Below are 16,280 nucleotides of genomic sequence, written 5' to 3'. Positions count from 1 at the left end.
TTTGAATTTTAACTTTATTTGAAGTAATTTTTTGTATAATCTAAACAAAACTGAGATATGCTGCTTTGGAAACTAAATAAAAAAATAAGTTGATTTTATTGAATCAGTCCTACTTTTTCCAGATTCCGCGATTGCTGAATACAATGCAAAATTATCAAAACGTGTGTTTGTTTGTTTTTTACAGTAAGTCTTAATTTTTAAGAAGTCATAATTAACAAATAAAATCACAAATATGTCACAAACCCTGGAAAATTTGTGAAAAAGTTTAATACAATGAAAATGTTTTGATGTTAGTTTTCATTTTAGCTAACGAAAGTAATTACCCCAATCTTTATTTTATAGTTAACTTTTTTTAGTAGTAGTTTATGATACTATTATATATATATATTCATATATATTTCTTTCATATATATATATATATATATATATATAAATATATGAAAGAAATCATGAGTATTTTTTGAGCTTTTTATATATTATGAAAATCATATTTTTTTTTTGTTTTCTGGTGTTCACTTATATCACCTTTTGAAACAAAATATTTTTTTATTCACCTTTCTTTCTGGACTGTTTTCTTTTCTTTTCTACTTTGGTCTGCGCTTTAACCATTCATCTCGTGGCCTCCTTTTGTTCTTCTCTTTCACTCGCTCCTTGATCTTTTCGCGCGCTCTTCCTGTCTGTCCTCCGCTCTCCACAAACATCACTCCTGTCCTGTCACTCCTGCTGTCTCACCGCTCTCTCTTTCTCTCTCTCCAGACTTTGGATGATCTGGAGGAGCGTGTGAAGGAGGCCGGCATCGAGATAAGCGTTAGACAGAGCTTCCTCACGGATCCCGCAGTGGCTGTCAAAAACCTGAAGGTGCTTTGATGAAAAATTCACCAGCCGCTCACTTCCTCTCCTCAGCCCGTGTCGGGTAGCTAGCAGGCAGAGAGCGCATGAAAATCTTATGTGAGATAAATCAACACTCTGAAGGATCGGTCCCCTCTGTCAGATCAAGTGACGTTTCGGATACCGTCTCGGTCGCTGCTGACACTTAGTATTGAATAGTTATACAGCATTTTTTTCATCGTAAAATTATATTGCATAAAGATCTCGTGAGACTGTCTTTTTAAATGCCTGGCTTAAAATATTTTGGCATATGCCTAGCCTTGATGCTTTTAAAGGTCATGTTTGTAATTTCACTGCAACGATATTTTCTCCTTTTGCATTAACATGCAGAGAAACTATGAAGAATCTTTTATGATTTTTTTTTAAAATGTTTAGGAAAGCTTTTTGAAAACGGTCATTATTTCTGCTATTCTGTTTGGTAATGCTAATTGTACAGAAATTACATTCACCTTTAAAGCACGTCACGAAATTAAAGCAAGTTTTCTTGCACGTGGCTAAATCACCTTTCACCCACATACTCAAGTGGCTTTTTGATTTTATATAGAAATGATCAATAGAGAGTCATATTCATAATAAATGGTTAAAAATGTCAACAGTTTAGTATTTGTAGGCTGTTTGTGGTTACCAAACAACAGATTTAACTTCAGCTGATCAAACCAAAATTAATATAATACAATACAATATAATTTGTCCTGTCAAATGATTAATCATAATTAATTGCATCCAAAATAAAAGTTTTTTCACACACACATGCTTGTAAATATTACAATATATACTATATTTCTATATTAAATGTTAGATATATTTATATAAATATGTACATGTAAATACATATAATAAATATTATCAAAATATATTTAATATGTATGTGTAGTTATACTGTATATACATAATAAATATAGACAGTGCAGATTAATCATTTGACAGCGATAAATATAATATAATGATTAATTTATTACATGTACTATATGTGGAATTAAAAAAAAATTGTGTAAATGAAAAATAAATTAATAAAATGTGGTAAAGTCAATATTAATCTGGCAGGGAAAATGATAAAGAAATTGTAGTGGATTTTGAAATATCTTTTATTGCCTTTTCCTTTTAGTGTTTTTATGCATGATCCCAAATTTGCATCAAAGATGTGGATGTAAGTCAGGCTAGTGACACGTTGCGTGATGTTCCTGTCTTGTTTTCCTTTCTCTAATATGTCTCCAGCGTCAAGATGCAAGAATCATTGTCGGCCTCTTTTACGAGACTGAAGCCAGAAAGGTGTTTTGCGAGGCAAGTGACAATTACAGTTCTTTTTATAACAGCATCTGAACTGTCAATTTATTCATATCGGTTTAAAACACTTCAGTTCGATGTTTCCACTCAGCTTGAGGTAACTCACTGTGGCTTAACTGAGATTAAAAAATTGAATACGATTATTGCTTAAGCGCAAACCATCAAAACACGGTGTCATCTTTGGCAGGTCTTCAAAGAGAAACTCTACGGTAAGAAGTACGTGTGGTTCCTCATCGGCTGGTACGCAGACAACTGGTTTAAGATTAAAGATCCGGCCATCAATTGCACGGTGGAGAACATGACGGAAGCTGTGGAAGGGCACGTCACCACTGAAATCGTCATGCTAAACCCAGAGACCGTCCGCGGGGCCTCCAACCTGGTGAGTGACTAATACAGACAAATACTTTTTTACGTTGGATGATGCTTTTGTTAAAACTGTCTATAAAACCCGCCCCCACAGACCTCTCAAGAGTTCCTGGCCCAGCTGATGTCACGTCTGGGGGGGAAGAATCCGGAAGAAACGGGCGGATTTCAGGAAGCCCCGTTGGCGTATGACGCTGTGTGGGCCCTCGCTCTGGCCCTCAATAAAACTGTGTCCCCTCTGAGGGTCAAAGGCTGGGCTTTGGAGGACTTCAACTACAACAACAAGGAAATCACTGCTGAGATTTACAGAGCCCTCAACACCAGCTCGTTTGAAGGAGTGTCTGTGAGTCGACGCATAGCTTTTTCTAAAATAACTGTCAGATAACAATGAGATAAAATACTCCAGACGAAAATTTCCCAGACCTGCGAGAAAGCCTTTTAAATCTTAAACTCGTAGAGACGCTCATCAGTCTCAGATGATCACATTTTTATGATAACAGTGAATCTGAGTTCAGACTCATTATAGGATGATTCAGCCTTTATTTTCCCCAGATTTATTGCCTTTTATACTTTTGTTTTCGTGATGAGTCACAAATGGATTTCATAAATGATCATTTTGTATTGATGTAACATCTTTACATTTTTATATTCGTGCATTTGTGTCTTGTAGGGTCACGTCGTGTTTGATGCTCAAGGTTCTCGTATGGCCTGGACTCTCATTGAGCAGCTGCAAGGTAAAAAAAACTAAACTGAATCCCTAAAACTAATGTAGAAGACACTGATGATAACATGATAATGCACTTAACAGCATTTTAAAATGAAAGGGCTACATTTTTGTAGTGTAACCTATAACATTCGTTCAATATTTTGCATAAAAATAATGACTAATGTGACTTCATTTCTACCAAACAGTTGTAAGGTTGTACAAATTTTTGCTTAGCTGGATGGAAAAAAAGAAAAAGTGCATTACAACGACATAAATCGTAAAATAAAAGACCTTAATAAATGTATAATTTGATTTGTGGTAGGAATTACACAGTGATGGAGAGACTAAATGTAACAATTCTCTTGTGATGTATCAGTGTCCACTGTTGGACGCTGTTGGTAGACTAATTAAACTAGTGTGAAAAGTAATTTTTTTGTTAGAAATAAAATGTCTCAGAGAAACTTACTAAAAGTTCACAGGGTCTAAACTGCCTGTAGATAAAGAAAGACCCATTTATCCTACTTCCTCCTCATTACTCCACTGTGCCCGCGGTTGTATTTTAGTGTTAAAGATTTCTGAATGACCCAAATTTCCTGTTTAGTTTCAATGAATGGCCTGGACTGGTACGAGAGTTTCGTGTTAAGTTTTGTGCTGCGAACGTTTGTGTACACGGTACATCAAAGCCTTTGATTTCCAAAGAGCAAAGTTTTTCTACAATATGTTCCCTTTCAGATTAACTTTGATCAATGCAGTTGGGCCTGTTTTTTTTAGACCCATTGATGCGGCTCTAAGTCGACTGCTTCTCCAGATTTGTCGAGTCAGGCCTCTTTTGAAGCTTTTATTGCAGTGCTCAGTGCGAGCAAGTTTTCTTAATGTGACCTTTAGTTGACACACTGTTAATTACAAGCTATATTTACACAAGAAAACTTTTAATACAAGCCTTTAAAAACATTACATTGTTCATTACATTGTCTCTAGAGTGACATGAATCCATGGACAGATGAGGGTCTCTTTGTTTTGGGGCAAGGCTGAAGAAGATGGTTTCATATACGCTTTTCATTCGGGCTTTTTTCATCATTTATTTAACTTTTACTTATTTTTTTATCCCTCAGGGGGAAGCTACAAGAAGATTGGATACTATGACAGCACAAAAGGCAACCTGTCCTGGTACGGAAACGACAAATGGATCGGTAAGAGAAACCAGTCTTTTTTTCTACACGCCGGGACAGCTCTGTCCATTCCACTCCTGTCACCTTTCACAGCCGCGCTCGGCCCGTCGAGATTGAGGCTTAACAGTATTGATTTCTGTTAGCTCAACAAAGCCCTGTCGCGCTCTTTAATACATCGCTAACAATTAGCTGTCCTTTCTGCTGGAGGAGACCATACAGGCCCAGGGGAGCGGAGAAGTGGAGCCGCTCTGACCTTTGTGCAGCTCTGCGAATTTCTCGATTGACAAACCGGTATTGATGAAAGAGATGTGAGGCGCAGAGCGGATCAAATGAAAATGCGTGATGATGCTCGCCGATAAATGGAAAAGTACAGCGTGTAGGAAAGTGTGTGAAATTGAAAAAGTAATTTAATCTTCTTGTGGAAAGGTAAACCAAGGTTTTTGTTCAGACAGGCATCAAAAAAAATCCACTCCAATGAGACTTCTGCACCTCTCAGCAGGTATTTTGGCCCACTCCTCATGACAAACTGCTCCAGTTGTGTTCCAGACTGCATGTTTCAGACGCCACTTTACAATAGTCCAATTTTTCCTCTCTTCAACTCATGACTGATCCATTAAGGTGTGATAGTCAAAAGATTTCATTGTAGGCACAGATTAGACAAAGGGTTTCAAGGCTATGCTTCATTTTATGCATGTGTTCAGTTTGACTCTGCTGGTGGGGCTAAAAAGCATATTTTTCCAATGACGTTGATTCAAAATAGCTGTATTCTGTCCAAAAAACAAAAAATTCAATATATATATATATGAATTACTGATAGTTCACCTTATTTTGTGCTATCAAATGATGATTTAGATTTGTCTCAATAGGCCCAAGTTTTTTGTTTGACGCCTTTGCAACTGTAGTATCTAGTTGCTTATGCATTTACCTTATATGAATTTGAGTCAACTCTTGCAAGACCTTTGCTTCCTCTAGTCCATGACACACATACATGCATGTATATATTTAAGACAGATGCTAATTAGTGGACACACCTTGAAATGTATACATTATTTTCAGTGTTTTCTGTTTACCATTTTTTTTGTACACTGTTTCGTGAGTTAATTTTTTAAATTATACAATGTCTGACTTTCATTTTAACATTTACACAGTTATTTCTGTGACCATTGTGACTTTTCTTTCATTGACCAAAGGCTAACAAATAATACTGATGTTCCTTATATATATATATATATATATATATATATATATATATATATATATAGGATGCAATTAATTACAATTAATCATTTAACACACTTAATATATGTATATGTATTAGGTTTGGCATGATATACATGTATTCATACTGAACCATCATGAATACAGCCAATACAGCAATGTGATGCTGTTTGATAACCACCAACAGAAGAACAGTGAATGCGCACTTTGAAAACAGAGCCCCTAGACAGTGACCATGCGCTGATTCTGAACATGTCTCTCACTTGACTGACAAAGGAATATGAAGTGCACTCAGCTGTTTGCGAAATTGAGCTTTGTGCTCATGTATCCCACCACTCTCATTCAGCACAAATCCAAATATTTCATTTTGCAAGTCATTCCTTGCCAGCCGAATCAACTTTAAATACTTATTGTCTTAATAATAATGCATAACTGTCTAATGGTCTTGTTTGATACATTGTGCTTTTATAAAACAAACAAAACAGATAGGATGACAAGACATTTTAGGTTTCTTTGAAGAATGAAAAGTTCAAAACAAGAATTTTTTGTTACAGTGTAAATGTGTTTATGGTCACTTTTGATCAATCTAATGCATTTTTACTGAACAAAATAAATTTGAATTTTTTTTACATTTTTATTTTTAACTTGATGTACTTAACTAAAACTGAAATAAAATTAACAAAAACTATATAGACATACTAATAAAACAATAGCTAAAAAAATGTCATTGACAATTACTTAAAACTTAAAATAACTAACAAAAAATTTAAATAAAACAAAAATAACTATTTCAATATATATAAAAATGAACTGTCACAGTATTACTGGTATTTGTTAATAGTGAATTTATTACTACTGAATTTGACTTGTATTTTTCCCTTTCTGCTGCTTATAATGTCACAGCTCAGAATAGCTGTGGTGAAAAAATGTGCGACCCGATGCAAACTATATCTAAATGCTTTCTGAAACATGATTATAATCATATTTTTAGAAATATTTTTCAGTCTGAATGATCCGATTAGATGGAAGTACTTTTTTTTCCTCATTGAGGATGCTGTGTGACTTTCACACAAAGTGCAGTGTCTGTGAATGAATTTGCTTATTTATGCTCACATTGACTGTATTTAGAGTGTACAGAATGAGCAAACGGTTGAGTGGTTTCACACTCAGCATATGCATGAATGTGTAAATAGTACAGAAATGCCTCTGTTGCTTATATTATGTCACGCGCCTCGCGAAATCATTTCCAGTTTTCCGCTTGCTTTTGGGCAGCCAGTCCTAAAAATGCAGCGTGAACAAAGCAAAAGAAACATTTTACTTTTAAAAGCATCCTGTCAGGTGCATTGTCACCCTTGGAATAGCTTCGATAAAAAAAATTCACAGTTGTTGCTCAACTTGCTTCTTTTTCTGCATGGATGCCGGGATACTATTCTAGTGAATCATTAACAAAAGCACAAATCGGTGCCTTCCCTATTACCCCGCAAATTGGTTTTCTGCCAAGAGATGAGAATTGAATTGCCACCACCAAAATCCTGTATTTTCTCACCCAAGAGATACAGAGGCGATTATTTGCTGGATTTGCCCGGTCCTCTTCTGTGAGTCATTCTTGATTTAGGCTCTAATCAATCCTTCATGCTGTGATCCCATTGAGTGGATTCCACCAGCGTGACGGTAACAAAGCAGCGCTGCCCTACATTAGACGAGTAATGACCTCACACTTCACTAGAACTTGTTTTCTGAATGGCTACAAGGTGAAGATCAATGCTGCAGGCGGAAATTTTGGTAAAAGTGAAAGATTATTATAGATGTCAATGTCAGCTTAATGACTGAACACTGCAATTTACTGTATTTGACAGCGTGATTACAGTGTTTTCAAAGTGGATGAAATGCATTAAGATTCAGAAGTTTCCGAAGGTTTTATTATTATTATTTTTAAAGCACATGAGGTTGGGTTCTACAAAGTCAGCGCGTGTGCTTACATATTTTAGCCACACATAAAGTTATTTATATAGTTTTTTTCTGTGGCTTTTAGGTTTGTGGATTTTAGTCCAATGTCTATTATTTTTGAGACCATCTCAATATCCTCCTAAAAGGTCGGAAGATTAACTTTAAATACAATGCTATATAGTAAGGTTCAGTGTCTTGAAATGAATTACAGTAAATTTTATATATACGCTGCCTTGTGAAAATATACCCCAGCATTTTTTCATTTTGTTATGTTGCTGTCTTATGTTGAACTTATGTTAAAATACTTTTTTTTCGCATCAATCTGCACTCCATGCACCATAAACATACAGCAAAAAAACAGTTTTTTATCATCTTTGCAGATTTATTGAAAATAAAAAGCTAAAATGATTCCATTGCATAAGTATTCATGCCCTTATCTCGTACAGTTGAAATTTAGCTCAGCAGCATTCATAAGGCTTGTAGATGTTACTACACTTGGTGAAGTGAACCTGTGGCAAATTCAGTTTAATGGGTATGATTTGGAAAGGCACACACATCTTAATAAAAAGTCTAACAGCTGATAATGCATATCAGAGCAAAAAACGTACATTAAGGTGAATAGAAACAAGCATGCAGTCTTCATAAACTTTAAAGGAAGAAGTTTGAAACAACCAGGACTCTTCCTTGATTTAGCCTCCTGGCCAAACTGAGCAACTGATGGAGAAGAGTGTTGGTTAGAGGGGTGACCAAGAACCTGATGGTCACTCTAGTAGAGCTTCATGATCATATGTGGAAATTGAAGAAATCTACAGAAGGACAAACATCACTGCAACACTTCATCAAATTGGGCTTTATGGCAGTGTGCTAATACTAGATCCTCTCCTCAGTCAAGGCACATGAAAACACACTTTGTATTGCAAAGTGAATTTGAATTACGATAAAGCACCTAAAGGACCCTCAGGCTCTGGGACACACAGATTTTCTGTTCTGATTAACCTTGACTCTAAGCATCATGTTTGAAGGAAACCAGCTTTGCTCATCACCTGCAGAGTACCATTCCAAAAGTAAAGTGTGCTGGTCTCAGCCTCATGCTGTGGGGCTGTTTTTGAGCAGCAGGGACTAAGGGACTCATCAGAGTGGAAGGAACGCTCAGTGCAGCAAAATATAGAGATAGCTTTAAAGGAAACGTAGTCGAGAGCATTCAGAAAGTCAGGCAGGGCAGAAGGTTCACCTTCCAACAGGACAATGACCCTAAACACACAGCAAGAGTGGCTTATAGACTCTTTAAATGTCCTTGAGTGGCTCAGCCACAGCCTGGGATTGAACCCAATCAAATATTTCTCGAGAAACCTGAACATAAGTAAAAGTAACCAAGTTTTTTTTTAAACATGTTAATACTTTCTCCAGGGTTTCAAGGTCTATGCATCAAAACAAGCCCAACTGCTATTCAAAACTAGACCAAGACTGGCCCAGTGTATTTTTTACCCACAGTTTTCCCCTCCCTCGGTCATAATCATGTGCAGGGGTTGGAGGGGGATTGGTTCAATTAAAAAAAAAATAGACTGATAAACAACCCGCAGCTGGAGCCTGAATTGGCAACCCTGGCTTTCTCCTTAAAGGGGTCATATGATGCGATTTCTATTTTTTCTTTTCTTTAGTGTGGTGTTTAGCTGTTTGTGCATGTATAAGATCTGCAGAGTTACAAAGCTCAAAGTCTCCCACAAAAGGATTTATTTTATCTAGAGGGGAAAGCTGATCCAGACCAGGTGAAAACATAATGAAAACATGCCCCCACGTCTAGCTTGCGATAATTGAAAGGGCAATTACATTTCCGACTCATGCTTGCGATGTTCGGCCAATCACAATGCACTGTTACCGCTGTTTTTTTACATTAAAACTGAAATGTGAGTTTTTAAATAAGACTTTTTCGTTTTTAGAAATGTGTGCTTTGATTTTAGTTGTTCGAAATATTCAGTAAATACCTATAAACAGTTTGTGTTTCATTCAATTATTTTAAAATCACAGAGATGAGAAATGCACTCTTTCATTAGAAAAAAAAAAATTATCCCACCTTTTAATAGTTGAGCATTTTTACAGTACAAACCTCATCAGTGAACTATGAGGGCAAAAAGTAAATAAATGGATCACTCATTAATCTTAATGGAGGTAAAATGTACAGTTAATCAAGATTTTGGTTTTAGGTCATCTCATCCAGCTCTACAGAAAAAGAGTATTGATGTTAAAAAGTCAGCTTTGCATCACAGGAATTGATTACATTTTAATATACATTTTAAAATAGAAAACAGTACTGTGCCTTGGTGAGCACATTTAGGTTTATGTGTATAAAGATATATTTAATTATATATACATATGTATACAATTAAATATAATTGTGTGTGTATATATATAAATATATATATAAAAATGGCTTTCACGGAAGGCTTATACAAAATTTAGCCTATTTAAAACCTATGCTTCCTTCATTTAATAACTTCCTGTCACCAAAAGGCACTGCAAAAAGGGGCATGAATCCAAAAACCTCCAAAGATCCATTCAACTTAATTTGCTTTAATAATTTTCATCCTTCATTTGCAAATGCACATCCTTTTTAGCCAATTACGGCTATTTTCAGAAAAACCGAATTCACAGTTACGACCTATTTAGTCGCGTCTTCCTCTTTCCCCCACGGAGAAAAGCGGAGCGTTGAGCTGGTGACACTGCTCTGCGTTTTTTTTTGCCCATGATAATAGCAGAAGCGGCAGATGTTCTGTCCAAATAGCGCAGAACCTCCTCCGGGATTCTTTGGGGTGAGATTTTCAAGCATTTGTGCGGTTTCTAATCTTTATTAAAATAAAAACGCGCCCTTTAAAACATACAACGCGGGTCAGGACTCAGGACTTGGTTTCTTCTGTCTTTCCGAACCATATGGCAGTGCCCTTGCTTCTCCGCAATCTCTTTGGAGCTCCTGACAACCACTTTAGCATGACTTTCTCTTCCAAATTGCTGTGGAAACTGTTGTTAAGCCAGGTCTCCATAGCAACACCCTGTCCTGATTCTTAGATCAAGGACGACGGAAGGTTTACTGTGCGAATGCATCGAGTGACAGGACAGAGCTTTCTAACACTCACACACACTCACACACACACACACACACACTCACACACACACACACACACACATACATTTATCTCTCACAGGATTGCTGCCTCATTGCAGTAGCCAATGTCAAGTGTCACTCCTGACCCGTCAGTGTTCTGACATTCGGAAAGTATCAACAAACATTGTGTCACTTTTGACGAAGCCGAGGGCCAGCTGTCTTTCACGGACACATGTCCCTCCCGGTCAGCTTTCCTTCCCCCTAATGACACGCTTGCTTCTGACAGAGAAATACTCTTATTTTAACTGTCGTTCAGTGTTAGATTTCTGCCGGTCGCTGTCATTTGTTTGTCTTTTTCAAATAGCTTTATAAGCACACGACAGCCATCATCGCTGTAATTATTGTTCCCACAGGAATCCTGTTTTTGGTTATAATTATAGTGACAGATTGAACAGCGAGAGGCGTAAATTCGTAATTTTAGTCACAGTTTCAGTAAGAGTGATAACATTACTGTGAGGAGTGAGAACATAATGCCTTTACCATGAGTTTGCTATGGTGTTTTTTACTTATTCTACATCGGTTCATTGATACATAGATGTTCTGTTAAATTTTAAGTTTACTTTGGATCATACGTGTAGGTTTGGATCATATGTAACTTTTACGTTAGTATGAATTTTTATTCAGCAAAGGATGCATTCAGATGTCCAAAGTGACAGTAAAGATATTTATAATGCTCATATTATGTTGGACTTTCTGTTCATCAAAGAATATTTTTGTTTCCACAAAAATATTAAACATTGATAATAATAGGAAAGCAGCAAATGAGCATGTTAGTATGATTTCACTGGAGACTGGAATAATTGTGGTTAAAATTCAGCTTTTCCATCACAGAAAAAAATTTGATTTTTCAATTAGTGCATTAAAACAATTAATCACAGTTAACTGCATCCAAAATAAAGGTTTTTGTCTTGCATAATAAATGTATGCTTGCTCTGTATTTATTACGTGCATATAAATAGACACACTTATGCATGTATTTATTTTATACATGCATATAAAATGTTTATATATTAAATAAATGTATTTATAATAGAAATTCTGTAAATATAGACGTAAATGTAAATATTTTCTAAAAATAAAATATATGTGTGTGTGTTTTTATATATACACATAATAAATATGCTCAGACCGCACATTTATCACGCAAAAAAAAAACTTTTGTACTGTATGCAATTAATTGTGATTATTCGTGTGACAACACTATTTTAAATATATTAAAGTAGAAAACAGTTCTTTAATATATTTCAGAATATTCCCGTTTTTCCAGAAAAGCAGCCTTGGTGAGCTGCTTTCTAATAAAAACAATATAATATAATATCGACCACAAACTTTCAGGTGTCCACCACAAGTTTGTGATAAAACATAATTACTAAGCAGTCAATGATTTATTATTTATATAATAATTAATGACTTCAATTATGCCATACAACAGCGGAAATGTCCATCAAACTGTTTTCAGATAACTTAATTAAAAATAACAGCATTAAAATTTGAATCTATTGATTTTATATTGACGTCTCCCTGCAAGAAAAGGTCTCGTCAGTATATTTATGCTGGTTTATTGACATCAGTTTTCCTGCTCTCTCTCACTTTGATCTCCTGTCATGTACACCAAATATCTTATTTACAAGCAAACGTGTTCATACCAGATGCCATCGACAAAAATTTTTGTTGCTCGAAAATACAACAACCTTCAGTCACACATTTTCACACATCCCTTGTCCTCTGTATGTTTGTTTATTCAAATATTTTTAGTGTCTTTGTTTTGTTCTTTGGGCTAGAAATGAAAGCGTAGTACTCCCAGCTCCGTTTAACACATCTTAAAATCTGTTTCGCTGAATTCTGCAGATTTTCTTCCAAAACAAGCGCCGAAAGTGTGAAAGAAGTCAGATTCCGTCTGGTCTTGCTAATGTGTGAACGCTTCCTCTTCCCCTGAAATTTTCCAGACACTTGACGTGTCAAACCGGCCCGGTGGCCTTATTTCGCAGAAAGTTTTCACAGAGAAAAGAAAAACATTAATATTCCCTCCAAGTCATGTGTTTCGCAGACGTAGCTAATGACTCTCTGAACCTTCGCCTTTGCTCTTCGAACTGTCAATGAAGTCGATCTCTGATTTTTTTTATTTTGTTTTGCATCTAGTGTCATGTAGTGTGATCTATATGTTCTTATATGTTTCTCTCTGCGCTTCAGAGTTTCTCTGATATTTCTTTCGACAGGCCTCGGCCCTCCAGCAGACCAGACCAAGGTGATTGAGGAGTTTCGTTACCTTTCCCAGAAGCTCTTTGTATCAGTGTCTGTCTTTGCCGGGCTGGGAATCCTTCTGGGCATAGTTTGCCTTTCCTTCAACATATACAACAGTAGCGTCAGGTTAGTATCCTGCGTTCATAAGAAATCCACATGCAAGAGATGCAATAAAATCTTAACAGTTAAAATTAATTTTAGAATAATTTCTTGCAGATCAATATGTCAGTTCTGTCCATATTGTAATGGCACTTTTTAAATGTAATTCATTATTTTAATTAAAAAAACACATATAAAACAGTTTGCCAGTGGGATTAGAAGATTTAAAAAATACTTTTTATTCAATACTAATGTTCAAGTAACATTGCCTGAAAATAAATCATTAATTTAAGCTATTATCTTACATATATATGTTGTTAGATTTTTCTGAAGGTTTTTTTGCAGAGCTGCATCACATTGTGGATGGTGCGCAAAACGCTCTGTACTAAAATGTAAAGGCAAAACCGTTATGACTGAAATGAAATGATCGTGGATAAAGGTTTTAAAACACAATTTGAACTGGGGAGGAAAGTGAACTGGGGAGAAAAGTTTTGATGCTCCTATTTTAGAGGATGAAGGAAAATGGGATTTTTCACAATTTTATGACTCCTTTAAATGCTCCCATGGTTGTTACAAAAAAATATTAGAGACCAGCATGAAATGTTTGGGATTTCTCATTTCGAAACCGTGTACTATATCTGTAATCTGTTGTAACTCTTCTGACAGATACATTCAGAACTCTCAGCCCTATCTGAACAACATGACGGCGGTGGGCTGCGTGCTGGCGTTAGCGGCCGTCTTTCCTCTGGGCATCGATGGCCTCCATATCCAGAAATCACAGTTCCCCGTGGTGTGCCAGGTAGGGTCGTAAATGTTATACTCACTTTTTTTATTGCCGTTTCCTCTCATTCAGCCTCGACCTTTGAGCACAATGAAGATTTGTTGTAAAAAATGAATAGCTGTTTTGGAGCTGAGCTTCCAAATGAACTCTGTTTCTCATTCTCTCGTAGTTTCGCCTGTGGCTGCTTGGACTAGGCTTCAGTTTAGCCTATGGCAGCATGTTCACCAAGATCTGGTGGGTTCACACTGTCTTCACCAAGAAAGATGAGAAAAAAGAGAAGAGAAAGGTAAATTGTAAATAAAATGTGTCTTGCATAAAATGGGATTGTTTACCACAAAAATGCCATTTTTAAGCCGTGTATATATATATATATATATATATATATATATATATATATATATATATATATATATATATGATAATTTAATAATTAAATTGATTGTTATTTATTTTAATAATTATTCATATTAATTATGTTCCAAAAACTGTGGCATTAAAATTTTTTTTGCTATAAAACGCTCCACAAAAGAAAGAAAACTGTATAATTTTTGAATGACACGAGGGTAAATGATGACAGATTTTTTATTTTTGGGTGAACTGAGTAATGAATTTAAAATAAATTACGTCTGGTTTAATTAGAACGATGACAGGGCTCATAGGCTTTGCACAAGACTTTGCATTTTTCAGTAACCCCTTAATTATTTTCCGATAATTTTGCAGAATCTGCAGATGTGACGAGCAGCGTGCTCACGGTATGCAGCGCTGCCGAATTCACTGTTATCTACTGCATATTAAAGAATCCCGCACCGCTGACTCTACAGCGCTAGATGAAGTTTCCCAGCACGAAATAGACACGAACCTCCCCCCTTCTCTCTTTTATTCTTGCTGCGAGAAGTTCTGTCCGTTTCTTCCTTACACAACACAAACACACTATTAGCATCTTGACACGTGCGTTCGCTCTGATCCCGTGTCCTAAAGCAATAAGACACGGCATTAGGGAAACCCTAAGACCTCATCAAACGACAACCAGATTACCCCAACTATGGAATATGTATGAATATGGATGAGCATTAAATTTCTTTTACAGAAATCCGACCTTCAGGGGGTTTTATTATTCAAGCGTGCTGCACGACGAATCGAGATGACTTTCAACTCTCCCAATGTCCGTAATGGGGCAATTTGCCTAAGTGGTTCGACAGCACTTGAAGAAAGTTCGGCGCTCAGGCAGAATGTGGTAGAAACAGGGGGCTCTTGGGTCATTTGACGCCTTCACGGCGATTAAGGGCGAGAGAGAGAGAGAGAGAGAGAGAGGAGAAAGAGTGCAGTGAGGCTCGGTTCTATCTGTTTTCCCAGTCTGACGGCCTGGAGGGAGCCCGAGGCCGCGGATTAATGGATGGAATAGCAACTGAAAATAAGTCCACATTTGTAACACATGACTTTCGTCATGTTTGCCGATGATTGGCAATCCTCTTTCCTGTTACCCACCATGCAGCGGAGTAAACACAATTGTTATGGTGTCGGAGCGATTCCGTCATTTACCTTGACAGGAAAATAAACGCGTTATTCAGAACAGCACCTCGAATGCCGCGATTCTTAAAAAGAGTCACCCTTGATTCGTTTCAAACCCAAATACTTACTATTTTTTGCATTGGAAAAAAAAAGTACAACTTTACTTTTCAAAACTTTTCAAAACTCTCGACACGCAATGACATATTGGCATCTTTTTAAAAATGTATTTATATATAAATAAATAAATAAATATACACAATATATTTGAGGTTCATATAATGTGTTATTAAAAGTACACGTTATATACAGCATAAAATACAAAACTATTGTGCGTGACGGTACAGATTTAAATAATAATAACAAGGTAAGCAATAAGACGAATAATTGTTAATTATAATAGTTAACAATAAAAATGGTCAATTATTAATTCCTTCCACATTCCCCCCATTCATATTACCTCATTACTCCATAACAATAAATGTGAAATATATTTTTCAATATTTTCAATATATTTAAAACGCATACATATTCTTCAAAACTCCTTTTGTGCTCAGCAGAAAACAAATACAGTAAACAGAGTCTCCAATAATGTCTACAACTGTTGTGACTGCGCATAAATGGATCTTTTATTCCTCCCTTTACAGTATAGCAGTTTCTCGTTAGCGTCTCGATATTTTGCAAGCGTGTAACGATTACGGTCTTGTTATTTCTCCCGCAGCATCTGGAGCCGTGGAAGCTGTATGCGACCGTTGCAGTTCTGCTGGCTATTGATGTTCTCTCTCTGCTTATCTGGCAGATCGTGGACCCTCTGCACATAACTGTGGAGGTGTGGTGACACTTGATTTTTTTTTTTTTTTTTTCTTGTTGTTAGTGTGATTTTTATGATGCGTTTCCTCTGAGATGCCTTGGAAATTTCCG

At 36.2% G+C, this 16,280-nt stretch overlaps 1 protein-coding gene across 2 annotated transcripts in view; it reads left to right on the top strand.

Moving 5' to 3' along the window:
- Positions 1 to 16,280, top strand: part of gabbr1a (gamma-aminobutyric acid (GABA) B receptor, 1a) — a 45,589-nt gene that overhangs the window by 21,711 nt on the left and 7,598 nt on the right. For both annotated transcript variants that reach the window (XM_043258172.1, XM_043258173.1), the window contains 10 exons: positions 757 to 858; positions 2,104 to 2,169; positions 2,360 to 2,551; positions 2,633 to 2,878; positions 3,206 to 3,269; positions 4,354 to 4,431; positions 12,949 to 13,099; positions 13,739 to 13,871; positions 14,023 to 14,139; positions 16,081 to 16,188. In XM_043258172.1, the coding sequence (XP_043114107.1) occupies positions 757 to 858; positions 2,104 to 2,169; positions 2,360 to 2,551; positions 2,633 to 2,878; positions 3,206 to 3,269; positions 4,354 to 4,431; positions 12,949 to 13,099; positions 13,739 to 13,871; positions 14,023 to 14,139; positions 16,081 to 16,188 (1,257 nt within the window). The remainder of the gene's footprint in view (positions 1 to 756; positions 859 to 2,103; positions 2,170 to 2,359; positions 2,552 to 2,632; positions 2,879 to 3,205; positions 3,270 to 4,353; positions 4,432 to 12,948; positions 13,100 to 13,738; positions 13,872 to 14,022; positions 14,140 to 16,080; positions 16,189 to 16,280) is intronic.

Source organism: Puntigrus tetrazona, chromosome 15, assembly GCF_018831695.1.
Source record: "Puntigrus tetrazona isolate hp1 chromosome 15, ASM1883169v1, whole genome shotgun sequence".
Lineage (NCBI taxonomy): Eukaryota > Metazoa > Chordata > Actinopteri > Cypriniformes > Cyprinidae > Puntigrus > Puntigrus tetrazona.
Note: the sequence above shows the minus strand (reverse complement) of the source record. Positions and strands in the feature narration are given on the sequence as shown.